This window comes from Rhododendron vialii, chromosome 1a (genome assembly GCF_030253575.1).
Source record: "Rhododendron vialii isolate Sample 1 chromosome 1a, ASM3025357v1".
Classification (NCBI taxonomy): Eukaryota; Viridiplantae; Streptophyta; class Magnoliopsida; order Ericales; family Ericaceae; genus Rhododendron; species Rhododendron vialii.
In genome coordinates, this window is record NC_080557.1 from 39,051,843 (window position 1) to 39,078,435 (window position 26,593).

Genomic DNA, 26,593 nt, shown 5'->3' on the forward strand with positions numbered 1-26,593 from the left:
TCGAATATATGCATACAAATATGTGCGTGAAGACTTTACCCTAATATATGAAGCTATCCGCATGTTTCTACTTTCCCTAATATAGGAGTAGGAAAATGAGGGTTAAATTAACCTCAGCTTATTCGTTTATATAATTACCCCGTTTCATCAAATTATATAGTAGTGGTAGTAATTAATAATAAGATGACAATTTCTTTTAAATTTATTCTACTATTTTCTTAGTGATTAAAAAATATTCTAAAGCGACCTTGGACTCCACATTAAATTAGTTTAGTTGGTCCGTAAATCGGTCATGAGTCATAAAAAAGAGAGGAGAGGCTGCGAAAGGTCATGTTCCGTTAAGGTTTTTATTCTTTAAGTATTTATTTTTTGCTTTAAGTAAAAAAATAAGTACTTATTTAAAAAATAAGTACTCCATATTTTAATCGGTAGAATACACTTAAATACTCCAAATCAGAGAGTAGATAGAAAATGATTAATTGATTACAGTAAGATTAACAGTATTGGTTTAGTGGAGCGAGGAAAAAGGATGGAAATTCAAAACGCTGCAGAAGCTCTCCGTCCGACAAACGGCATCACAATCACGATGATGATAAAAACAAACTGCATCACATAAACCATATCTTAATTCCATAATAATATAATAATCATATTCAAGATCAAATCAACTACCAGCAAAAACCCTAGAGATCACCTCTCTCTCTCTCTCTCTCTCTTACTCGCTCACTCTCGCTTCCATGGCGATTCCGACGAACGAGTCGGTGTACTCGGCGATGGCGCTGTTGTTCATACTGGTGACCTGCGTCGAGCTCTGCGACGCCGTCGCCGTCGTCGATGTCTACCGCCTCATACAGTACGACATCGGGGGCGTCCCCTTCGGATCTCGCCTCGCCTCCCTCAACCACCACGCCGGCTCCTCTCTCTTCACTCCCGGCGCCGATCTCTCCCGCACTGTCGTCATGATTCCTGTTACTGAACTCAACATCACTTTCATTCGAGGTATACTTCCATTTTGACAATAACTCAATCTGATATATGAAGTTAGTTTTATGGAATTTAGTTTGAGTAAGGGATGAGATGCCTGACTGAAGAATACGTGGTAGATTTTCTGTAGTTACAAGGGGCATATGTCCATGTGTAGGTACGCAAGAATTGAGAAGTATTCCTTGAATGGGGTGGGAAAGACATTTACGCTCAATATCTTCTGATACCTTTGTAGAACGACTCTCTTTTCATAGAAAGCTGGTGTAGTAACCTTACGAGGAAGTAGCTTGCCACGTGAGTTGACTCTGGACCTTCACCTTTCATACTTGAAAGCCCATTCGTTCATATCTGACTTTCACTCGCACCTATACCTTGATTTCCCGTCCCGTACCTCTACTTTGGCCCCATACCTGCCTGTCAGCTAGGCACAACCGGCATACGACACCAAAACTGCAATTGAGAGAAAGATGACGCGGAATAGGCGAGCATTGAAATGGCAACGGGTACCATGCCATTGAGCTTACATTAGTCTTTTTCTTATTTTACTCAAATTTGAGTAATAGGTTTGGAAGTTAGGGAAAATGGGAGAAAAGAAAAGAAAATGTGAGGAAAAGTTACTATTCACAAAACTTGAAGTTGTTATTTTCTTCTTTTTCTCTCTCCAAACCAAACAATGGAGAGGAATTGTTAATTTTCCTTTCCTTTCTTTTCCTTTGGTTCCAAACAAAGCAAAGTTTTATATGGTATGAATGACTCCAATGGGCAAACCTAAATCTAAGCACAAATTTGGGTAAAACCTCCATTAATGGCCTGGACTCTTGCATCTCACTAGGAGATTAGGAGTTCGAATCTCCCTACCAACGTGTGGGTGTTCTTCCTTTAAAGGGGCTCTTTCTTTCTTTCTTCCTATGATGGGCTTATTTCTTGTATTGGTCGAGTTGTTGGGCTTGGTTATCTCGTGTACTATCGCACTTGATATTCATGCATGATGTAAATGATCTCTCCTATCGATTGACAAAAAATATATATATATTGGAAGGGAAAAACTAGCCTTGTGTGAAATTTGAATGAAAATTTGGGTCTCCCTTGATTGAGTAAACCTCAATTTGGTATAGCCGTAGAGGTTTGGAGTGGAGGAGTGGAGTGGATTTTAAGAGGGTTTTTACTCAGATTTTGAGTTTTAGTAAATAAAAAGGGTAAGGGCAAGAGATGCTCTCAAGACCCACACCAGGAAGAGAGTTTTGACATAGATCTTTGATGTTGAGTATGTGTGGTAAATTATGGCACACTGTTACTTAGAAAGGTAAAATATTGATATTAGTTTTAGATAGTGTTTTGCAAACTTAATATGCTTTCTTTCATTGCTGTACTTGATTACTCCCTCCGTTCCAAAATGAGTGACCTTTTTGGGACTCCGTGTAATTTTAAATACTTATATCTTTCGATTTATGAAGTTTTATGTGATTTTGAAAACTTTGATTAATAGAACTAATTAAAATCTATCAAACAAGATCAATATTGCATATTTTTTAACATTCGTATTGAAAGATATAAGCAATTGAACATGACACGCTTTCCCAAAAAGGTCACTCATTTTGGAACGGAGGGAGTAGAATAACTCGAATCCTCGATTCATCTAAGGATATACAATGTTTTCTTTCTCCTCCTTCCCATGTGAGCCGGAGAAAAAGAGTTCATGGCATAAAACTTTCTTAGCTGATGACATTTTCCAGGGATGTGAGCACATGATACAGCCATTTTATGTTCTTCTTTCACTCTTCGGTGTTCATAACACTTGGCTCACATGGGTGCGCCTATTGTCTTCTAATCCTCCTTCACTACGTCCCATTTTCTGTCTACCTTAAGTTTTATTGTTATTCTTTAGCACCTGATCAGGATTTTGATGCATGTGGCAATGGTATTGCAGAGTATATTGAACAGAAACAGCCATTAGGGGGCTTAATATTTTTACTCCCTCGGATGTTTAGTCCTGAAAACAAGGACGTTAAGTATGGAGGTGATGAAGATCCTGGTAAAGAGCTGATGAAGAACATATTAGTGGAACTGGAGCGGTTTCTTTTATATGCCAACATTCCTGTGAGTAAAGATTAGTCTTTTTACTCTGAACTCTTTTGGTTATGCCTTTCCCGTCATCTAGTTCTCTGTTTTTGCATCTGGACTTTACTTGTTTTTTTTCCCCTTTATTTTCTGTTTGTCCATTTTTGTTTTCATTGAGTCAATAGTAAGAACCAATCCAGTAATCCACCTAACAACCCATCCATTTCAGATCCCATGCTGTACCACTGCTGTTACTGGTTCGTATTGGTTTATTAATTTGTTATGATTGGTAATTCCGAATTTGTCACTCTTTAACACTAGCACTAACTGCTTTACAATTCCTTACTTTCCTTCTTTCCTGTCTCTTGACCGAGTAAAAGTGATGTCTATGAAAACCATGATATCATTACTTTCTAAAAACTTTTCTCCTTGGCGTCCTAGCTGACTGCATAAATTTGTTTTCATAGAACTTCAGTAGTTTCTTTTTGCTGGTGTTTTTGTTTACTTGTTTTTCTCTTCTTCGTTTTTTCTCCAAATAATTTCTATTAATTTTTTATTTGATTGAAGCATGTCAAATCTTGAGTTTGTGTTTCCTAATATTCCACAATGGAGAGGACAAGTCTTCAAGTTCCAAGGGTACAGATTGTCTTTGTGGTGTTGAAGAGAAAGAAACACCCTCTAGCGCAAATTCTTTCCACTGACTTGAATATCTAATTTGTCACTCTTGGATTGCATAATTGTGAATGAATGATTAGTATGTGGTTGATACCTCATTTTGATCTCAAAAGCATATTTGGAAAAAAATTCGGAATGTCAACGTCAAATTCTTGTGTTTGTTCCTGGCTTCCAGATGCCTTCCGGAGACATTTGTTACATAGCTCTAGCCTTCTTGGAATCCATTGCTTGTCGAGGACTAGGGGTGGCAAATTGAACCCAAATCCATTAATAAACCCAAACCCACCTGCTAGAAAATAGACCCAACCCAGCCCATTTATTAATTGGGTTAGAATGGGTCCAACCCACCTAACCCATTTATTAATTGGGTCTTTAATGGGTCAACTTAAATGACCCAATAAGTCATGAACATAACCCACTAAAATAAACCATTCATAAGTATCTGCTGATTCTCCTCCCTCTCTCGCCCAGTGAATTGGGTCTCTCTCTCTCTCTCTCTCTCTCTCTCTCTCTCTCTCTCACACACACACACACACACACACACACACACACACATCTGACTTCTGTTAATTGGGTCTCGTTCTTGCTTAAGTCTTTGCACATCAGCCTTCAACAGTTCCACATCTCTGAGCCAAACTCCAACTTCTTTCTTTGGTCTGCTCGTATGTCTTCAGCTTGAGCCAATAAATACTCATGGCTTCTTTTGAGACATTGCAACTTTCTTGAAAGATACTGCAAACGAAGAACTAGCAGAGGATGGTCTCCGGAAAAGTAACGAAGAAAGACTTCAATAAAATCCAAGCAGTTGTTGAATTATATTACTGTAATTCTTTTCTGGAGAACACAACCAACAGACTAATGTAACAATGAACCTGCACCAATCATGTCGTTCAAAAATTCATGTAAATATATTTTCCTTGCATTAATTTGATTGTTTCCTTTCTCAAGTCCAGGATTCAAGCATTTGCATTAAAATACAAAACCACTGAGGTCTGAGCTACATACTCCCGAACCTAGGGGTTATGGTAATTTTAGTGTACATGGGTATTTTAGTCATTTAGATGTACAAAGGGTAATATGGTCATTTCAATGTACTTGGGTATTTTAGTCATTTTAAATTTTAATGTATATGTAATTGGGTTAATGGGTGGGTTGGGTTTAATTTTAAATAAATGGGTCGGATTGGGTATGGGTAATTGAGCCCATAACTAACGGGTTCTAAATGGGTCAATGACCCATTAGAGACCCAACCCACTTATAACTTACCCAATTTGGCCCAAACCTGCCCATTTGCCACCCCTATCTAGGACACATTCAACTTTCTCTCATGTACCAATTTGTTGTTCTACTCATTAGTCAATATTTTTCATGCCGAAAATTATGAATTTTTCTTTTGGAAATGTGGCAAATTATTTTGTGAACTTTCTATATTTCTAGAGATTGTATTGGAAACCATCTTGATGATGCTATCTTTGGTCACAGTATCCTGTGTATTTCGCTTTCGAGGATGACAATATCAACGCTGTGTTAGCTGATGTCAAGAGGAATGATGTTACTGGTCAGCCTGCCACTGCAACCACTGGAGGGTTAGTATTATCAGCATGTTAGAGTAATCTAAAACAAGGATCTGCTAGCTTGATGCAGTATGATGATTATTTTGATACCAAATATTTAGTTCTCCTATGTTTCATATTCTATGAAGCTATATGGTGTCTGACAGAGATTGGGCATTATCATCAACCACGCATGGAAGATGTATGTTCATGTACTGGTTTTATGGAACTTAAATTTCCAGCTTGGCAATATCTCAGTGATTCCATTACAACTTATCTTGGCTTGTTTCATCAAAGTGGGGTAACACGAACTTTATCAAGGGAACATGGCATATTCCTGACATGATCATTCAATTAAAAACGGGGCCCTTGTACTTTTGTTGCCAGAGTCACATAGTCTCACATTTGCCTAAGCCTCTTCCGTTGAGAGCAAATTCGTAAAGGTGAAGGTCTCTGTCCTTGTGGAAATATAGCCTTTCATTCAAATCTTTTCCATTTCGGCCAGTTTACCATTTGTAGGACATGTCTCCTGTGAATTGGAGGTTTGTCTTGCCTCCTTGCCTAGTTTATTCTTTTTCGAAGGGATCAAATCTCAAGTTCCATTTTATATGTCTGTCTGCCTCCTCTTTATTTGATTCCATTTTCACATTTTTCGGGATGGATGAGAGTTTCGGATGCACATATCTTCATTAAACTAGTAGTCGTACATGTCGCCCATTGTTGGAGATAAAAGTATCTGAATCTGCCCCAGAAAGTACCATACTACCATTCTACCTAGTCTCCAAAATGCCCCATCTTGGTGTTCCTTTTTGACAAATAACTTTTAGTCGAACTTAAGTATCAACAATAGGGAATTTGTCCTAAGGTGTTTGAGTGTCTGGTTCATTTCCTAATTTGATAGCTTGTCTATCTTGTTTGGGCAATGGGGCAGAGTAAAAGTATTGCTGGAGTTATCAAAGTTTATGAAGTATAGAAGTGAGAAGAAACTTGAAGAAATCGGTAAGCTATGTATATGGTGCTACTGTAGGGAATGATTTGTGTGGAATTTATAGTAATTTGTTTCCTAGTGTTGTGAGTCTTGTGACTTCTAAGTACTTAACTCACAGGTTTCAGTTGATTACGACTGCCAACTGGATCTGTGATCCCATTTTTCTGCTTGCAGCCAAACTTAAAATTATGAAGCTTTAAGCTTTTTAAAGTCTGGTTGAATATTCCTGAATGTCACAAACAACCCCCACCCCGAAAACGAAAAACACTATAACTGTATCCATGTATTCCAACTGACTTCAGTAAGCTGAATTTACGTTCAAACTAGTAATAGATGTTGAGGCCTGTTCTTTTCAAATTATGGATCTTAGTTTTGCTGATTTTTTTTTGGAATCTTCCCTATTTGAACCACTTCTATTGAGAGTTTTCAAAGAAGTTTAACTAGTTGGACTGACTTGAAATTTTTATGAATTTTATGGAAATTATGAAACCTTAGTAGAGATTGGCTATCAGGGGGTTAGCTTGTGGTGATGTTCTTCACTAACAGCAGCTGGTTTTCTTTTAAAAAAAATAGGGTTTCTTTTTTAAGTTCTTAGCAGGATTATTGCTTTGTCGTATGGCTATTAATCTATTATTGATGTGTATTCAAATTATTACCCTTTTTTTTTGTGCAATTATCATTACATAGATATTTGGTGGTGAGGATGCCTCGTATCTATCCTTGATTAAGATGGTCTCAGTCCTTCGTTGTAGTCGCCTTTGGAATGATCCTTGTATGGCTGCACTTGTTTATCTTTTATATTGATATACTTGCCTACTTACCCCAAAAAAACATGTATGTAGATGTCTTCCTACTCATCATACTTTTTTGTTGTGAATTTGTGTGTCTGTTTTCCCCCGTGGAGATGTTAGGGTCGTGGGTCATCGTTATTGATGGTTGCACTCTGACATTTCTTTGCTCTTAAAATGATGCAGATACAAGCTTGTTGTTTCAGCACCGGAACCAAGGAAACTTGCATCTCCGACAATCACAAATATTCAGGTGTGCTCTTCTCATTCCACCGCCACCACAACCACCACCCACACACATACACAAAGTGATTAGAATTTTAGTGAAGAAGTTTATCTTTGTTCACCTGAAAGTTCATTTAGCATTTAATAGACATGTTCTCTTTGTTCTTTGTCAACAGTTGTGCGATTTTATCATCATGTTCTTTAGAACTTAAGTTATACTGCCTCTTTGCAGCAAGTCTCCTGTTAAGTTGTCCAGAGTATTTGAGTTGGTTTCTCATCGATAAACTTTCACCAAAAATATGCATGTTGAGGAATTGTTGAATTTTTGTTGTTAGGAACACATTACTGTTGTTTTTAGCTCATTTTTTCTGTTTTAATTGTGGAATCCTCAATTTTAGCTCAAGAATGCATTTCTTCGCATTAGCCGCCGTTAAGTACATTAGGGGATTGGTGGCATGGATACTGATACACATGCTGCTTTGGAAGAATTAATGATAGTAATTGTGGCTTGGAATTTATTTGTATGTTTAATAATTTTTCCTGTTGTGCTGATAGGGATGGTTGCCAGGGTCGAAAACAGATGGAGATTCTACTCAACTACCAACCATTGCCATAGTGGCATCATATGACACCTTCGGGGCGGCACCGGTATCCAAGTCGATTATTTCAATATCAAACTAATTTTTGTTTTTTGTGTGGAGATATCTGAGTTTTTCTTTTAATTTCAAATGTTTTCAGGCTTTATCAGTGGGAAGCGATAGCAATGGAAGTGGTGTTGTGGTGCTTCTTGAAATTGCTAGGTTATTTTCCCTTCTATACTCGAATCCTAAGACAAGAGGAAGATACAATTTGCTTTTTGGTCTTACATCTGGTGGGCCTTACAACTATAATGGAACTCATAAGGTGCTAGCTTCTTCGTTGAACTAGAATTTTCACCTTTATTTCCGTTTTTTTTTTTTTTTTGGATTTTTTGTCCCATCCACTCAGTTGATTGCTTTGCCTTGTGCAGTGGCTTCGAAGTTTCGATCAACGTTTACGTGAGAGTATTGATTATGCCATCTGCTTGAATAGTGTCGGCTCATTGGATAAGGACTTGTGGATTCATGTGTCTAAGCCTCCGGAAAATGCCTACATAAAACAGATATTTGAAGTAATCACATTTTGTTTTCACATAGAAATAGCGGCAGTACTCAATTTTATGAAGTTGCAATGCAGTGTTTTCTGTTGTAACAGATGGAATTTTGTGCAGGGTTTCTCAAATGTAGCAGAAGAATTGGGGCTTAAAGTTGGTCTCAAGCACAAGAAAATAAATATTTCTAACCCTCGAGTAAGGAGATATGCGTGGAAGTATAGAGTGTGTAAATCATCACAATGACATAAATTTGCGTCATTCTAACACTAAAACAATTAAAAATTAGCCATAAACGTTGCAGATAAATTGGTCATTTGGTCTTATCCTACTTTTGGCCGTTGCACCCTTCTCGGCTTTTCATGTCTAATGGCATTCTTTGTTTGTGTGTGTATATATATATATATATATATATATAGGTATGGATTCTGGAGGAACTTGTGCAAAACATAAACTATTAAACCTCTACTATCTAAATGCTTGGTCCATTAACTGGAGTTCATGTTCTCTGTATATTTATCTCGAGAAAAAAAAAAGTTTGTCTGATATTCGGTCTGTTTGGCATGGGAGATAACCAAGAGATTGCTATTGGTTGGTTGGCGTTTTCCTCCATTGTTGGTACTATTAATATAGGAAGACGACGCACGTCCTTTCTATAAATTTATCAACCATGGCCTATTTCATTTTGCTTGTAACGACCATTGTAATTATGAATATAAAATGCCACCTTTTCTGTAGTTATAAGCCCATAAAAAAAAATTTGTGCATTGAAATTCAGCTCTTTAGCTGAGATGCTAAATATGTTAACCTGCTGTAGGTAGCCTGGGAGCATGAACAGTTCTCAAGGCTGAGAGTTACTGCAGCTACCCTTTCTGAACTGTCTGTTGCACCTGAATTGCTAGAAAGCACTGGTGGTCTGTTCGATAACAGGTCAATTATTTGGAACTACACGACCTTCTCGAGCTTCTTTTTTGCCAGTTCTCTAGTTTTTATGAACTTTGCTTTTCTTTTCTTTTTTTTTTTTACAGACATTTTGTGAACGAAGCTGCGATTACTAGAACTGTCAAGTTGGTTGCAGAGAGTCTAGCGGTAAGGGTTCTACTCTGACATCTTGTTGAGGCAGAAATTCTCATGACTTTTTGCTTCTTTTTATTTATTAATTTTTTTCCGTTCACACTTCACAAGGCCGAAAGAATTATGCACATGCTTGTCCATATGGATCTCTTTAGGATTGTGGATCTTGACACTTTCTTTGGCTGCTGTTTTTTTTTCTCCATGTCATCTGGAAGTTTGAATCCATTATTAATGTGTCTTCTTTTTAGTTTTAGAAAAATTCGAATTTGCTTTTTAGTTGTCGGATAAGAATCTATGATACTTATTAGCATTGAAAGTAGTAATAGCCTTGGTAGGACATGACAAGGCTAGCATTTGATGAAGTTGTGCTGTTAGACCCCTTCTGAAATGTCATTATTCCTGATATCACACCCATTTTCTTTTTCATTTACAAAGAAATTGTCACGAATACTTCTGTGCCTATATTTGCTGCACCACATACACAAATGTAAATAGTAAGCAGAACTTTGATGTTTGACAAGCATGAATTTGCGGGCATCTGAAAACTTGTTGCCAGATATCCCCATTAGAATTTTGCAAATGCTACTGTCTTATGTTAGTATCACTTTCTTATGCGCCCGTCACTTTCTTATGTGTAGAGGCACATCTATGGCCACCAAGGAAAGAATTTCAAGATATTTGCTGACGACAGTAGTTATGCTATCAATCCTTCTTACATAACATCTTGGTTGGATCTTTTGTCACGAACTCCTCGAGTGGCACCATTTTTGTCAAAGAATGACCCAATAATCACGGCATTGAAAAAGGTACTGGTGTTTGTATGTTTCCTCTATCTTGTTTATTCTGTGGAATGATCATTTGTGCTAGTTGTTACTAGTGATTTGTATGCTGCTCATATTTTGTATTTCTGCATGGCACAACTATCATCGCACTGAAAAGGTTATGGTATTTTTGTACACTCTTTTCTCATGGATTTGATGGATCCGTTGGATATTTGGGCAAACTGTCATGTCCTCCTTCGGGTATTTCTTGGTACTTTTATGTTGGTTTTTTCACTTGTTTTCGAAGACAACCACGGGATTGGTTTTGGAAGGTGCAGCCTTGGTACATTCAACTTATGTGATGAAAACTTTCAAAATAACTTAAATGGTGTCAATTCTTTCATCAGGAAATCCAAAAAAGGGCCCAGGGGAGCACTCTGTATTTCTTACCTCACCAAGTGCCAAGAGGAGCAGCCCATCCAATTCTTTTCTTGATCAATTAGTTTTTATCCTAGTAGCCGACACATAACACTACACAAACACACCTACAAAGCATTTTTGAAATCGGCAGGCACGATGTGCCTGTGACATGCTTGAAATTCATTGTTTGCTGATATTTGTCAAATAATATTTCCTTGTGAAATTGATGGTTTGATAAAAAGAAGTCGAATAAGTGTCGGGCAAGGTTTTAGGAGTATCCGAGAGTGTTGCTTTACACTGGCAACTGACACACATTCATGCTTATTAGAGCATCCATGAGACTTTTCAAAATTTTCCATGAATGACATACTTTGTTAGCTCACATAACAATTGCAGGATGAAATTATTTGTGAGCCCCAAGAGACCCTTAAAACATTATTTTATGATTGTGTAATAGTGGTATCTACACAGGCGAAAACTTATATGACAAAAAGACAAAAGTTGAAAGGTTAAAATGAATAAAGTAGTATTATTTTGACACGGTTTGATCAATCTGTTGGCAGGAATTAGCCGAACATACAGTTGAGGTGAGTTTACAGAATGAGATGCTTGATGGGATGTTCACGTTTTACGATTCAACAAGAGGCAGGCTTAACATCTATCAGGTGCCAATGATACTCTATTATCTGTTGCTGTTTTCTCCTGTGTCTTCTTTCTTCTCTAGATGTACGGACATAATGTCTACAGTTCTGTCATAGTTGAGTATAGTCGATTGAAGAATGTTGGCTGGTTTAGCACATCTTATTTTGTTGTGGAAGATTAATCTCTTCCAGTTTTCTGAGGCAAAACTTGCTGATCCAAGTCAAAACTGGCTTTCTTGGATTTTTAATTCTGTGAACTTAAAATCTTGAGCTAGACAACAGTCACTTTTTCAGTTTATTTTACCCAAATCATCCAGATGTTCTCCTATTTATGTAACCCCCAAACCCCTCCACAACTCACTCTCTTTTTTTCTTTTTTTTTTGATAAGTAAAAGATTATATTACCAACAAGGCATTAAGGGAATGCCGCCCATTTACAATTCAACTTACTCTCATCTGATGGGGCATTAACCCATCCATTCAGAAAATGAAAACCGAAGTGTCATAGTTAGCTGCATAGGGTATCTTTGGAAATAGGTTAATGATAATGCCATGAGTTAATTTTGTCCTGCCACGACAATTTATGCAATCTGACAATGCTACCCTCATGTCATGCTCCCCAAATTTGCTTTCCTGTTCTCTCTGTTTTCTCTCGCTATTGTTACGGCTACTACTGAGCAACCCATTTCCTCCTCAATGAGAGCATCTCTCTCTCTCTCTCTCTCTCTCTCTCCAATATGTCATCATCGTCCCATTTAGACCAGAGAATCTATGATTAGGGTATGGTCAAGAGTTTAGACCGTCAAATGAATTGTGGCCTGGTGGGAGGACTTGTGTTACGATGCAGCTGGCACCTTGAGGTCTTGTTTCAGAGTGGGCAACAACTCTTGTGTGCACTGTACATGGTTGGCGCGGCCTGGGATGAAGTCAACTTGCTACTGATTGATAATGGAGTCCTGGCGAAAAGAGGGAAAGGCGTGATAGTGAGACAAGACTTCGCGGGATGCAGAGATGTCATGCAGACGGACATAGCTACCCATCCAACAATCCATTTCTCTTCAACCACAATCTATTCATCCACACTCAAAGACAGATGCAAACCTCATTTCTCTTTTCAATTTTGGGACAGACAAACCTCTTCCAATGATAAAGTTCCACTAAATCCACCATCACCACAACTCATTTCTATCTTAATTTTCTTTTCCTCTTTGCAAGGTCCCCATTTTCATGTGAGTGACATCCAGATTCAAATAAAAGAAGATTGATTGATCAGGTCTTGGATTTTAATGGAGTATAGCACCGTCACTGTTGTGACTAATATCGGCGACGCGGATATAGTCATGAAAGTTAAACCAGGCCCTAAGAACAGACCCGATCCTTGGCTTTTCTAGAAGTCTCCACCTAATGAAATGGTAACTAGACCCGATCCTAGGCTTTTCTAGTTGTCTCCACCAAATGGTAATTAGACGAGAGAGAAGTGGAAGGGATTAGAAAGAGAAAATGGTAGTTTATGTCAACAAGGTGGAGAGAGAACGATGGAGAGAAAGTGGAGCGTGTGAAGGAAGAGAGAAAAAATGTAGATAGGGACAGAGAAAGTGAAGAACACCTGCATAGATGGTAAAAATGTCCTCCAGCTGAAGATGTCGTGGCCCTAAAGAATGTTGTGGCGTTAGAGCCACCCGTGGTAATATTGCTATAAAACTGGAAGAAAGTAAGTAGACAACAGTCCATGGTAAAAGGAGTTGATTGTTTGTATGTGTGTTGCAGGTTGCCAGTGTTACATTTGACCTGCTTTTGCTACTAGTGTTGGGATCGTACTTGATAATCCTCTTCAGTTTTCTTGTTATCACAACCAGGGTACGACTTCTGACCTTGCTAGCATATTATTAGTTGTTTCTTTATTTTTCAAATTGCCAGGTTCAATCACTAATTTTTTGGCCCCCAATTCTGTGCACATAAAATAAACATGCTCATGTTGCTCAACAGGGTCTTGATGATCTTATCAGTCTATTCCGCCGCCCTCACTCGCGTAAAGTAAAAAGCACTTGATGGTTGCCGTGCTGGATATTTAGGCCTTTTCTTGTTCCGATAGTGCTGTTTATATCCCATGTAGCTTATACTGGGATAGTATTTGGCTGAGTTCCTCGTGCCCTCTTACCTTCTGCAGGTTAATTTATTCTCACGAGTTTTTATTTTGGTGTTTCACCTTAGGAAGATATTCTATTGCATTCCTGGAAAGAGAACAATTAAGCTGCCCGGGAAAATTTTGTTGAGATATTTCTTTCATTAGCGTTGTAATTTTGTGCCCTCCTTTTTTTGGCTGGCATTGTAATCTTCGTTGTGTATGAGCATTTACTTGTCCATCGTTGTATGCAGTAACACCAGTTTACATATGTCGGCCTAATGCTTTGTAGTAGAATACTGGCAATCCAATGCAGAAAGTTCAGGTAGTCTGAAACAACTGGACGTTGAGGCTTCAAATGTTTTTCCAATTCGGTATGTACATCAGATGCATGAAATCTAGCTTCGTGGTACTTTAATTGTGATTTCTTGGAGGAAGAAGTATGCCTTGTCAAATTGCAGAAAGTTTACTTTTCCTGTTAATTGTAAGGAACAACGGTTGTTTGGTAAATGTTTTGGACGGGATTTTTTAGATAACGAGTGTAGAGAGAGAAACAGAGAGATGAAAGTAACAAGTGGAGTGAGATTTTGGAAACCGTGTTGATAAAGAGGGGGTTGGTTTTGGGAATTCCAAACGAACAAAGCATTAACTGAGTAGATGAAAATTACAAATTTTAAGGTCAATGAAATCGAAACAAGATGGCCTACATCTTCAGTATTAGATGTAACCTGAATGCAGCAGAATGAGGAGCTACAAAACAACTGACGAGTAGACAGGCAGAACTAAAGCAATTGCATTTTCCAGCTCCACAAATTAATTCCAACAAAACTATATATGTGAGAAATGGGTATTTCCCCATCATCCAAGCCAATGATAGTGAGTGAAACCATATACAAACTAATAGCTACTAAGAAAGTTTGTTCAAAAACTACACAATACAAAACCACTTTCCCCTTCTCCGGAAGAAAATCAAACAAATAAATAGATACTGCAAGGTCTTCAGGAGTGATGAGCATTCAGCAGTGCCCGGTAAACCATGTCAATGAATTGATTGTCCTACCACATAAAAGACAGCTAATTAGATTGGAGAAATACGAAAAGTGAGGATTGATTACCACCATGAAAACATGTTTACGCTTAGCGATCTACACCAAACTTCCGCATTCCTTACCTGATGATCAATCAGAACAATACAATGCGCATTAAAGAAAACTGCGGACTGGTAATAAGATTGAGTCAAGACATTCAAATAATCTGATTCTAGTGTTTGTTTCTTTATTCTAGCTATCAAGAAAAGCTTCATGAGCTCTAACCATTCTAGTACGACAATTAATGCCCCAAACGACAGAGATTCGCGTTATAGGATCAATAGATAACAAAGAACTGATCCCCAAGACATCCAACTCCAAAATGCCCTTTTACTTACATGCTGTGTCCTGTCCATCATGTCTTACTTCTTTTTCCAGCTAAAATCCTAGGATAAGAAGGAAGACCTTGTGCATAATGTTTGATTTCCAACTGAACTGTCATAATCCGTAGAAATTATTTTTTTTCCAAGAAAACTGTGGACTGTTGTTAGATGCATGCTTCAACATGTCTGAGTTATACTAACTTAGAGTGGAGATCAGCTTCTCACTAGTTACTTAGGAAGCCATCTCTAAATCTCCGTGTTGTACAATATGGCAACATCTCATTCTTAGCCAATGGTTGTTTTGACAAAACACAAAGCATACCAGCAGAAGCATTTTTCTTTTATCGTCAGAAAAGCATTTACTGACCATATATGATCATAACGTCCAATAAGTGTACTTATCTCCCAGTCCATAGACGAGAAATCAACTTCTAACAAACAATTTGCCTCTCTGTCATGCCTAATTGCAGAAAAAAATACTATAACAAATTGTGCCGGAAAAACTGTCCTGCCTTGATGCAAGAAGAAATACTTATAAACAATTGCACCGCCAAAAGTAATTATGAAGGTCAGAAGAGACATACCTGAACAAGCACCAGAAGGGCATCGCGGACTTTGTCTCTGCTAATAACAGGACCATAGTGTGGGACGGGGACAGAAGTTGGAGTGAGGGACGGTGGGGGAGTGGGTGGAGGAAATGGCTGAAGCAAAGGAGCACCGTAGGGGCGTTGTAGACTCCCAGAAGGGTTAAGTGGAGGAGCAGCAAGCAAAGGAGCACCGTAGGGGCGTTGTAGACTCCCTGAAGGGTTAAGTGGAGGAGCAGAAGCAGGCATAGATGAAGGGACTGATGGCATCACCAATGCAGAAGAGGAAGGAGGAGAACTGAAAAACGAAGATGGCTTTACGAGATTTGTGGCCTGATTGTTATTGTTGCTGATTTCAGGGCCATCAAGGAGCGGCATTAAAGAAATGGTTGTTGACTTAGGAGCAGCTGCCATCTGGATGGTTGGTACAGACAGAGGAACACTGGGTGGATGTGAGGGGAGGGTTGCTGCAGAATTCTGGTAGGGTTGTGCAGTCATGGTGGCATTTGAAGCAGTTGTTATAGTCATAGCTGCCTGCAAACACATAATTGTAAGATCCAGACAGTGTAAGATACACTCATACACAGATAGGGACGTCAATGATCTTCATTTGAAGCTGCCCAAAGTGAGAAGAATACATTTTTATCGAGAAATTGTGCTCTTATAAGTTATGCATGACCAAAACAATGCCTATAACTAGTATTCACCATTTTAAGAAAAAGGAGAATTGATGGGTCTTAGTTATGTAACTAAGAAGAGAGCAACTGCATACACTGAAGAAGTTCACAAACGAAGGGTCGTCAGGAACATCTGTGACGTTGGATGTAGTTGACGAAGATGGCTCTAGAGGACCATCCATTACCGCCATAGTGGGGACTGCTTCCAGTTCTTCAAACTCACTGCAGCAAGGGATTAATGGAAATAAATAAAGGGTAAACAGCAATTGCATATTAAAATTTTGCCACATGTCAAAATGAAGGTAAGATTGTCATGGCTACAGCCACAGAGCAAAGTACGTCATAGAAGACATTGAAATTCAAGCAGATGACAGCACAGAGTTAAGGCATAATTTTACGAGAAAAAGAGTAGCTTTCAAACAGCGAGACCTGGTCCCAGACAATCTAATGAACTAGGCCGACGAATTCAGTGGAATTGGGTGAATTCCAATGAAGCACTAACAAAAAACGAAGTCAAAGAATAATCACCTCAAAAGGAGAAGAATCGCAGAGCAACAGTGGAGATCATTACCTTTTCGCTGATGGTATCTTCGACTTTGGAGGCACCTTGGAGTATGCATTCAGTATCCTGCACATGCACAAGCACAAGCACAAAGAGTAAGATTGCCTAGTTCTGCTCTAATTTCAAAGGGAAGGGTTTCCCTAATCTTCTAAGGAGGCTTGCTTTAACTGCTGCAGTTTATTTTGTATGGCAAGAGAGGAATGGAAGAATTTTTAGAGGAATTCACAAGTCTCTTTCAGCTGTATTGGGCAGGTCAGCTTTGAAGTCAGGATAAAAGATTCCCAAAGGAGGAATATGAAGCCTACCACTTTATCCTCTCAGCTCGGCCAGAATTGGCACATTTCTCTATAGTTGTTTCTCTTTGATAGGCTTTAGTTTAATCAGTTCTGGTATAGGCTCATGTGTTGGATTCTTTGTACCTCTTAAGGATTCTTTCTTTTGGTTTCCAATAAAATGGTCAATTACCAAAATAAAGATATTATTTGATAGTCGCTCAACTCAAATGCCCCCAAAGACATTTAAGTCTTAATTTGTAGGTGAGTACTCAAGGGACAAAGGAATGCGTAACAGAAACCTCCTTTGCTGAACAAGAAACCTCTACTAGACTAGACAAAAAATGGCTCTCCTATAAATTATAAGATGTAGAAATGCTGTAAGGACCAAAAAATAGTTCTTAGGTACAGTGAAAGAAAACTAGATTTTTGGAAAACGACTAAGCACTCCACAGAACATAGATGACCAACTGAATGAATCACAAAGATCAACCAAGCATGGGATTGGGGGCTATTGGGACCTGAAGATTCTCGTAGATATGAAGGTTCTTTGAACTTTCTCTTGCCTTATAGAGATGGAAGCAGGGTAGTAACATAAGCAACCGACTTTAGGCTATTCCCCCTCTAGTCAACCAACCAACATGACAAAATTTAGGCCCAAAGAATTTTCACTCTCAGAACTTGCGTGTGCATAATTATGAGTGAGATTGACGAATTTATGTCTAGGACCCCACGTCTGAGCATATGAAGCTCGCCAATAATAAAAAATGCAGCTCAAGAATAAATAAACCACGCGCACTCAAAATGTACTAGGAATAAATACCATGAGTACAAGGCATTTAAAAGTAACATTCCATATACGTGCACTTCAAAGGAAACGACAATACCTGCTAAAAAGATTAGCAATGTCCTCGCATTCCCGTCGATTATAAAACCATATACCATTTACTTCTTGGGCAGCATTCCGATATAACAAATATGGGCCTTGGACTTCATATTCAAAATCTTCCAAGAGATTCTCCACCAAATTCTCTGCTCATAAATGTTTCACAGTTCATTCATACGACCTTTGCAATGGTCACAAACTCAAGAACCGAATTTCATAATATTGCTTGAGAGAAACATAATACTGAAGGAAAAAAAAAACGTAAACACCCCCAATCAAAAAAGAAAAAGAAAAAAGAACAAGCATACTACAACTAGTGAAATCTACGTTCTCCCAGTTAATCAATAATAAACTTGCTATAAGTTCTGTCATGTAATGTCCATCAAAAGATCAATTTTAGTACCTTTTACGTCCTATTCTCCGGTGCTGGCTTCCTCCTAGCCCACTATATCTATAATAATTCAGGGCAACGGGTTGAGTTATTTGTCTCTGGTCACCATATTTCAGTCTACCATACTGTTTTAGGAAACTTAATAACTTGTAACATCGAGCTAAAGTCCATGCTGATCTAAAATAACATATAAGTTGAATAAGCTACTGAGAGAGAATCAAACTTGCATTTATTCACCTACAAAATTGAGCATCAACAGTATAATAACAACAATATAAAACAAATCTACTAACCCGTATTCCGCCGGTTCATAACAATAAACTGGAAACGGGGTTGAGCATTCCTGAAGTGATCAACAAACATTTCAGAACAAAATTCCACAATGGATGTTAACACTATGCTACATAAAGACTAAAAAAAGCTTTCGAAACCACCCCCACCTAAATCTCACCTCTTAACAACGAATAGAGATCCTTCTACATCCTTGCGACTCTACAATCGAATGAACAAAAAACAAACATCAGCAATCTTTATATATACACATAAGTAAACATACAGATACACGTAAATATGCATAGCATACCCATTGGCTGAGGTCGATGTTGAACTCGTAGAAGGTGACGTGAGCAGCAGTGATGAGGATTTCTTCAACGAAGGGATCGATGCGCTGAAGGACGGTCAAATTGAGGAGCTTGGTGCTCTGCTGGTCCAGATTCGGCATCAATTTCCCGTTCTGAGCCATCCTATCCTACCCACGAAGAGCTCTATAGAGAGAAAAGAAACCCTAGAATTTGAGGTTATCTCAGGTGTTTAAGTGGGAAAAGAGGCTCCTGGTTCACGAGCTGTCGCGTGGATGGGCTTCCTCTGTTTATATCGGAGAGAGAGAGAGATTGATTGATTGATTTTTGGATTGAACGATTGCGCCTTTATAGTTTCCAGCATTTATTTGTTTTATTGTTTTTTTGAATTTTTTGTTGGAATTCCCGCTTCATGTCCCGTTTCGTTAAGGTTCTTATTATTTAAGTATTTATTTTTTATTTTATAAAATAAGTTATTTTTTCACAATAAATTATCTTTAATTAAAAAAACTAATTATTTACTATTAAGTACTTATTTTAGTGGTTTGGGTGTTAATAATCGTATTTGGAATGATAAGAAAATAATAATAATGATATTTGGACATGTCAAATTAATTAGTTAATTTTAGGAGAACTACACAAAAAGATTCTGGGGTTGGACATTTATTCTAAATTTGAAAGTCCTGCAACTAAACCCTGCATTTGATGATTTCAATCTCGCGCCCATTTCCCTAATCTTTTTCAAATTGCCATAATCGTAGGGAAAAAAAAAAGAAAAGGAAAAAAACCGAAATGGTCCATGTAGTTAAATATTTGTGTCAGTTTGGTCCCTATAGTTGTAATTGGCTCGATTTATATTATGTACTTTCCCTTTTGTTCCAATTGCTAACTGTCGTTAGTCCGCCGTTAATCCTTTTAAATAAAGATAAAAATAAGCCAATAAAGACAAAACTAAACCAATAAGCCAATTTTTTCGTCTTTATTCAAAAAAATTGGATTTCGATGGTAATTTTTTACTTTTTAAGTTCCTTTCGTCATGACGAAGCAATAATCCCGAAAAAATTGACAAAAAAAACTAACAAATGCGTAAAAAAAAATTGAATATAGACAAAAAAATAAGCCACTTGGCTTATTTAGCCGAACAACCCCTAAGTTTATGTAATATTCTAACTTTTGGAAATGGTTCGTTATCATGTTGTGACTTTTGAATCTATATCATGTTGTGACTTTTGGACATGGTTCTATATGCATTTTCAGTACTATGCAAAAAAAATAAGGCATCTCAGTATTTGTTCACAAGTTGAACAAGTAAACAATACCAGAGGTTATGTTGCCTCATGGCTGATCATGAAAATGTTGAATTAGAGGGCAACTTTTTGCAAAAAACTATAACCAAATTTCATCTCAGGTGCCTCCTTATCAATGGAGAATGGAAGAATAAGCTATGTTTTGGTAGGTTTGTACAAAAAAACCGTCCACCCGCGGACCCGACCCGAAGGATCCCGGGTGGGATTGAACATGTGCTTCAGACAGGTACGGGTTCATTTTCTGTTAAAAATCAGATTTTGGTTCGGGGTCCGGGTTGGTGCGTTTCTTACCCGACCCGACCAATTCATAAAGATTAATTTGGTTTTTAGTCGGACCCGACCCGACATAAAGAATCAGGCTTGGGGACGGTTCTTACCCCTTTTCGGTTCGGTTTACGAGCCTAAAATATTTGTTACCTGCCATGTTGGGTCGGGGTCGAGTTCGGGGGTCAAACCAGACCGCCCGACCCATGCACACCCCTAATATTAGGGCAAGAGGGGAATGAGAGAATTACTATTTTAAACCCCAAAAAAGGGGCCATTTGATTTTGCAATTAAAAGGACTAACGGCGGTTAGTAATTGGACCAAGTTAGAACAAAATAGAAAGTATATAGTGTAAATGGAGCCAATTACAACCACAGGGATCCAAAAACTGTTTTCTAGTTCAAAAAGGGAAATGATTTTCACTCCCCTTGAAAAAAAAAAGAGAGAATAAAAACATTCTAATGTTATGGTCTAAAGGATCGTTAGGCCACGCTTTCATGAATTTATAGAATTGATATATAAGTCTTTCTTACTAACATATTAATGGACATTGCGAATTTGTCTAGCTAGTTACACAATCAAGTGGAACCCACTTGTTCTTGCTTTGGACCTTAATTAGTCCAAACACCAATGGAAGCAACTGATTAAGCTCAACAATGTTTTCTTTCCCGATTTGCAAAACTCGTTTCCATACATGGTTGTGGTTTCGTTGGATAGTAGAAAGGGACTCCATTTGATGTGTGTCCTGTTTAAACGTTTTGATTGCTCAATCTACGATTACCAGGGAGGAGGTTGCGACTTGAGAATCATAATTGATGCCTTGTCATTTGCATTATACTAATTGCCATTCAATTCATGGTTTGCGCATGGCCAGGTTCTCTGAATTAAGCAAGTTTTCACATTGACTATTTCTATATTTGACTACCTTACAGTAACATACTTGAGTTTCCTCATTGTTGAAACCTTGTTCCTGTCGTAGTTTTGGGCCCTCTTTCACATTCTAAAATAAGTATTTACAAAGTAAGAATTTATTTTTGAACTTAAAAATAATGGTTTTATGAAATTTTTTTTTTTTACAGAATTTGATAGATTTCATTGAGATCTATTAAACAAGAGACCCAGAACTACGCGGACCTGAATTATCCCGCTCTGAAAATACCTAGGCAACCTTTTGACCAAGGCACAGTCCACCGTTCCCCTTTCTAAAAAGGGTCATTTCCCTAAATCACATGGAGGGAAACGAATCACTTATCTAGCCCCTTCTTGCTCCTTCCCCCCGGGAGGGAAACGGGCGAGACCCGGCCGAGGGTAAATTCCGGGCCCGACAGATTTTATATTAGTATTTTAGTACATTTATACCATCGGCACTGGATATGGACATTTATACCATAGGCAGTCGATTACTCCCTTTTTCCATTTTGTCTCTTTACTTTTTTTTATTTTTTTATGGGCTATTTTGGGTTGTAATGGGCTTTATTGGCTTATTCAGAGTAGATTTATTTATGGACATTTTTTTGGGTGGATGTTCATTCATATTCCGAACCTGGGTGTTCAATCATATTTGTAATGGATGTTAAAAAAGGACTAATCTAAAATTTGACATGTATTATAAACTATAAGCCAAAAAACTTTGTTGCTGTTGTCAAGTGACCACTCTTTCATACACGTAGGGCCGCCTCTCGTATATAATTGACAGGTTGAATATAAGTGGTATTTTGTATTTTTGACTCCACGGAAAATCATTTTGCTCCTTTTTTGGGTTTGGTCATCTTTGTGGGATTTATATTTCACAAGTTTCACTAATAACAATAAAGGAGGAGTTGGTGAAGTTTAGGAGTAGTGAAATTTCACAGAGTGGAGCCACGATTTTAGGTATTCTATACTTTAATTAACAACAACAGGTGAGGTAAATATTTTGTCCTTCCAATATCCAACAACTAATTAGACATAGATGTGAGAAAGCAAAGACAAATCAAGTTTGAGAGTGACACCTAATATTAGACGTGAGAAAGAAAAGACAAATCAAGTTCGAGAGGGACACCTAATATATCACTAGAACACATGCACAGACAGAGGAGCGCTCAAGCCCCCACCAAAGGCTACCCATCTGCATTATCAATGCAAAACCAGCATCCCCAAACTCTAAACCCCAAGAGTTTTGGGCATTCCAATAATGGATCCCATCTTCACTTGTACCCCATCCCGTGAAAACAAGATCGAGATCTAGCGGGCTCTTCTCCGTAGTGTAGTAGATTTCCCCTTTGTTCTCGGAGAAATAGTCAGTGGCAGAAAACTAAACCACTACCAGACAACATTCCAAAATGATTTTTTGGAGTTGAAGATCTGACTTCAATCCAAAGCACTCGACATTGTCAATTGTGACAATGTTAGCCAACCTGCCAAAGAAATCCACTTTTCAATTCCTATCTGTTTAAATATAATTAGTTGGTTTGCTCTATTAAACAAATTTTTTCACTTCGTATACCTGATCATCATCATCCATTGGCTCAGGCAAAATGTCGTTGTCTGCAATCCAATCCAATACTAGGAATGATTTTCCTCCTTCCCCATCATTGCCAGAGCCCACACCCCATACCCGCATCTAGAATTTTTTTGACCAACACCTCAACAAATTCATTCCTTCTTATCTGATGAATATACTCAACCACAGTGGTTGCTACATACGCATAGCAGGCACCTGAAACATGTAAATATAAAGAAGTAGGTGAAGAATTAGAAAAAGTAGAACACTGAGTTAGTGAAGTTGGAGAAGAACTAGGAACAAACTCCTAATATATAAGCTAGCTAGCAATCTAACATAGGCAGAAAATATAAGCTTCCATCATTGAGGCATTAGACAAATCAAGTTCTTGTAGCAGAGTGACACCTAATAAACGACCGGAACGCATGCACGAACATAACAGCCCTCGGGGGTCACCTAATAAATGACCGAACGCATGAATGAACATAACAGCCCTCGGGGGTCACCAATGGCGGCTCATAGGCATTCCTGTTCGCATTATTCGCGCGAACCCACCCTCTCCAAACTGGATACCCCAAGAATTATGGGCATTCCAGTAATGGACCCCATCTTAACTGGTACCCAAACCAGTAATCACAAGATCATGCCTTGGCTCATAGCAGTGATTAGGATTTCTTCAACGAAGGGATCAATGCACTAAAGGACGATCAAATTGAGGAGTTTGGTGCTCTGTTGGTCCAGATTCGGTATCAATTTCCCATTCTGAGCCATTCTATTCTACACACGAAAAGCTCTAGAGGGAAAAGAAACCCTAGAATTTGAGGTTATCTCAGGAGTGTCGCTCTTGTTTAAGTGGGAAAAGAGGCTCTTGGTTCACGAGCTTTCGCATGGATGGGCTTCCTCTGTTTATATCGCGGAGAGAGAGAGAGAGAGAGAGAGAGAGAGAGAGAGATTGATTTTTGCATTGAACCATTGTGTATTTATAGTTTCTAGCATTTAGGCTTTGTTTAGAAGTTAAGGAAGGCCAGAGAAAGAAGGCCTATCCAAAAAAAAAAGAGTTAGAGAAAAGAGAAAGGAAAATGGAAGAAAAATGAGAGGAAAATTCTACTATTCACACTTCTAGATTTTTCTACTCCCTCCGTTCCAAATTGACAGTCCCTTTTAGAGATTTCAACTATTTAAGAGATATGAAATGATTACACCTACAATGCCTATTATTTTTACCATTACCCATTATATTCTACCTATTTTATAACATTTATATTCACTTGTGAATGACATTTTTGAAAAATCACCAAATTTTTCTTTCCATTTTTGGAAAAGGACCATCATTTTGGAATAACTCAAAATGAAATAATGGACTCTCAATTTGGAACAGATGGAGTGTTTTCTCTCCTCTTTCTCTTCAAACCAAATAATGGGAGAGAAATAATTTTAATTTTCTCTTCATTTCTCCCACTTTCCTCAAGTTCCAAACAATGTTTTATTTTATTTTTTGTAATTTCAGCTTCACTCGTTTGGGTGTTAATAATGGTATTTGGAGTGGTGAGAAAATAATAATAATGGTATTTGGACATGTTAAATTAGTTAATTTTGGGAGACTTACACAAAAAGATTCTAGGGTTGGACTTTTATGGCAGACCAAGTTCTAAATTTGAAAGTCTTGCAACTAAAAACCCTGCATTTGATGATTTCAATCTCGCGTCCATTTCCCTAATCTTTTTCAAATTGCCATAATCTTAGGGGGAAAAAGAAGAATTCAATTACATATATCCAAAAACTGTTTTCTAGTTCAAAAAGGGAAATTCATACGCTTTTAACACTAAAAAACAAGAAGGGAGTGTGGATATCCAAAAATACTGAGTGTGAAAATCACTCCCCTTCAAAAAAAAAAAAAAACCATTCTAATGTTACGGTTTAAAGGATCGTTAGGCCACGCTTTCATGAATTTATAGAAAAAAAGTTAAATGAGTTGTCTTTATTTAAAAAATTATGAGTTTCGATAAAAAAAAATTTATTTATTTGATTCTTCTCGTTGAAACGAATCAATAAGTCACAAAAGTTTGACGCAAAACAAACAAATGCAAAAAAATTTAAATAAAACCAAAAAAATAAATTACGAAGCTCTTCAATCCAAACCAACCGGTATTCTTTTTGAGGAAATGAGAAATTAACCTGATTGCAAGTAACTCTTGGTTAATGAATTTTTATGACTATAGCTTTAAACTACACGTTCAATTTTTTGTTTTCCAAATTTTACATCTGAGATAAGACAAAAAGATCCAAACGTAAAAAAATAAATGATCCTTGCATCTGATAGTAATTACTCCATAGTAAAAAAATAAGAGTACTATAGGGGTATATCTGGCCATCAAAACCATCATTGTCTTCTCCACATGTGATTACTGTGGACAAATCAAGTTCAAGAGTGACACCTAATATATCACTGGAACACATGCACGGACAGGGGAGTGCTCAGGCCTCCACCAAAGGCTGCCTATCTGCATTATCCGCGCAAAACCAGCATCCCCAAACTCTATACCCTAAGAGTTTTGGGCATTCCAATAATGGATCCCATCTGCACTTGTACCCCATCCTGTGAAAACAAGATCGTGATCTAGCAGGTTCTTCTCTGTAGTGTAATAGATTTCCCCTTTGTTCTCGGAGAAATAGTCAGTGGCAGAAAACTGAACCACTATCGGACAACATTCCAAAATGATTTTTTGGAGATGAAGATCTGACTTCAATCCAAAGCAATTGACAATGTTGCCAACCTGCCAGAGAAATCCACTTTTCAGTTCCTATTTGTTTAAATATAATTAGTTGGTTTGCTCTAATAAACAAATTTTTTCACTTCGTATACCTGATCATCATCATCTATTGGCTCACGCAAAAGTTGTCTAATCCAGTCCAATATTAGGAATGATTTTCCTCCTTTCCCATCATCGCCAGAGCCCACAACCACACCTGCACCCGCATCTAGAATTTATTTGACTAACACCTCAACAAATTCCTTCTTTCTTATCTGATGAATATACTCGACCGCGGTGGTTGCCCCATATGCATAGCTGGCACCTGAAAATACAAGTCATCTATCAAACATGTAAATATAAAGAAGTAGGTGAAGAATTAGAAAAAGTAGAACACTGAGTTAGTGAAGTTGGAGAAGAACTAGGAACAAACTCCTAATATATAAGCTAGCTAGCAATCTAACATACGCAGAAAATATAAGCTTCCATCATTGAGGCATTAGACAAATCAAGTTCTTGTAGCAGAGTGACACCTAATAAACAACTGGAACGCATGCACAGACATAACAGCCCTCGGGGGGCCACCAATGGTGGCTCACAGGCATTCCCGTTCGCATTATTTGCGCAAACACACCCTCTCCAAACTAGATACCCCAAGAATTATGGGCATTCCAGTAATGGACCCCATCTTAACTGGTACCCCAACCAATAATCACAAGATCATGCCTTGGCTTGCAGTAGTGATGAGGATTTTTTCAACGAATGGATCAATGCGCTGAAGGACGATCAAATTGAGGAGCTTGGTGCTCTGCTGGTCCAGATTCGGTATCAATTTCCCATTTTGAGCCATTCTATTCTACGCACGAAAAGCTCTAGAGAGAGAAAAGAAACCCTAGAATTTGAGGTTATCTCAGGAGTGTCTCTCGTGTTTAAGTGGAAAAAGAGGCTCCTGGTTCACAAGCTATCGCGTGGATGGGCTTCCTCTGTGTTTATATCGGGAGAGAGAGAGA

At 38.0% G+C, this 26,593-nt stretch overlaps 3 protein-coding genes across 3 annotated transcripts in view; 1 reads left to right on the forward strand and 2 right to left on the reverse strand.

Moving 5' to 3' along the window:
• Nucleotides 1-26,593, reverse strand: part of LOC131327657 (uncharacterized) — an 87,472-nt gene that overhangs the window by 24,529 nt on the left and 36,350 nt on the right. The gene's annotated exons all lie outside the window — the stretch shown is intronic.
• On the forward strand, nucleotides 577-13,799 carry LOC131327141 (uncharacterized). The gene is made up of 14 exons (XM_058360191.1): nucleotides 577-999; nucleotides 2,912-3,081; nucleotides 5,200-5,303; nucleotides 7,233-7,299; nucleotides 7,827-7,919; nucleotides 8,010-8,174; nucleotides 8,281-8,421; nucleotides 8,521-8,598; nucleotides 9,218-9,330; nucleotides 9,429-9,489; nucleotides 10,113-10,280; nucleotides 11,219-11,320; nucleotides 13,064-13,153; nucleotides 13,283-13,799. The coding sequence occupies exons 1-14, from the start codon at nucleotides 738-740 to the stop codon at nucleotides 13,343-13,345; spliced, it is 1,677 nt and encodes a 558-aa protein (XP_058216174.1). The 5' UTR covers nucleotides 577-737; the 3' UTR covers nucleotides 13,346-13,799.
• Nucleotides 14,194-19,096, reverse strand: LOC131327218 (mRNA-decapping enzyme-like protein). The gene is made up of 8 exons (XM_058360298.1): nucleotides 18,785-19,096; nucleotides 18,653-18,693; nucleotides 18,495-18,544; nucleotides 17,812-17,956; nucleotides 16,662-16,718; nucleotides 16,186-16,312; nucleotides 15,414-15,947; nucleotides 14,194-14,474 (listed from the first exon to the last, which is right to left on the reverse strand). The coding sequence occupies exons 1-8, from the start codon at nucleotides 18,941-18,943 to the stop codon at nucleotides 14,418-14,420; spliced, it is 1,170 nt and encodes a 389-aa protein (XP_058216281.1). The 5' UTR covers nucleotides 18,944-19,096; the 3' UTR covers nucleotides 14,194-14,417.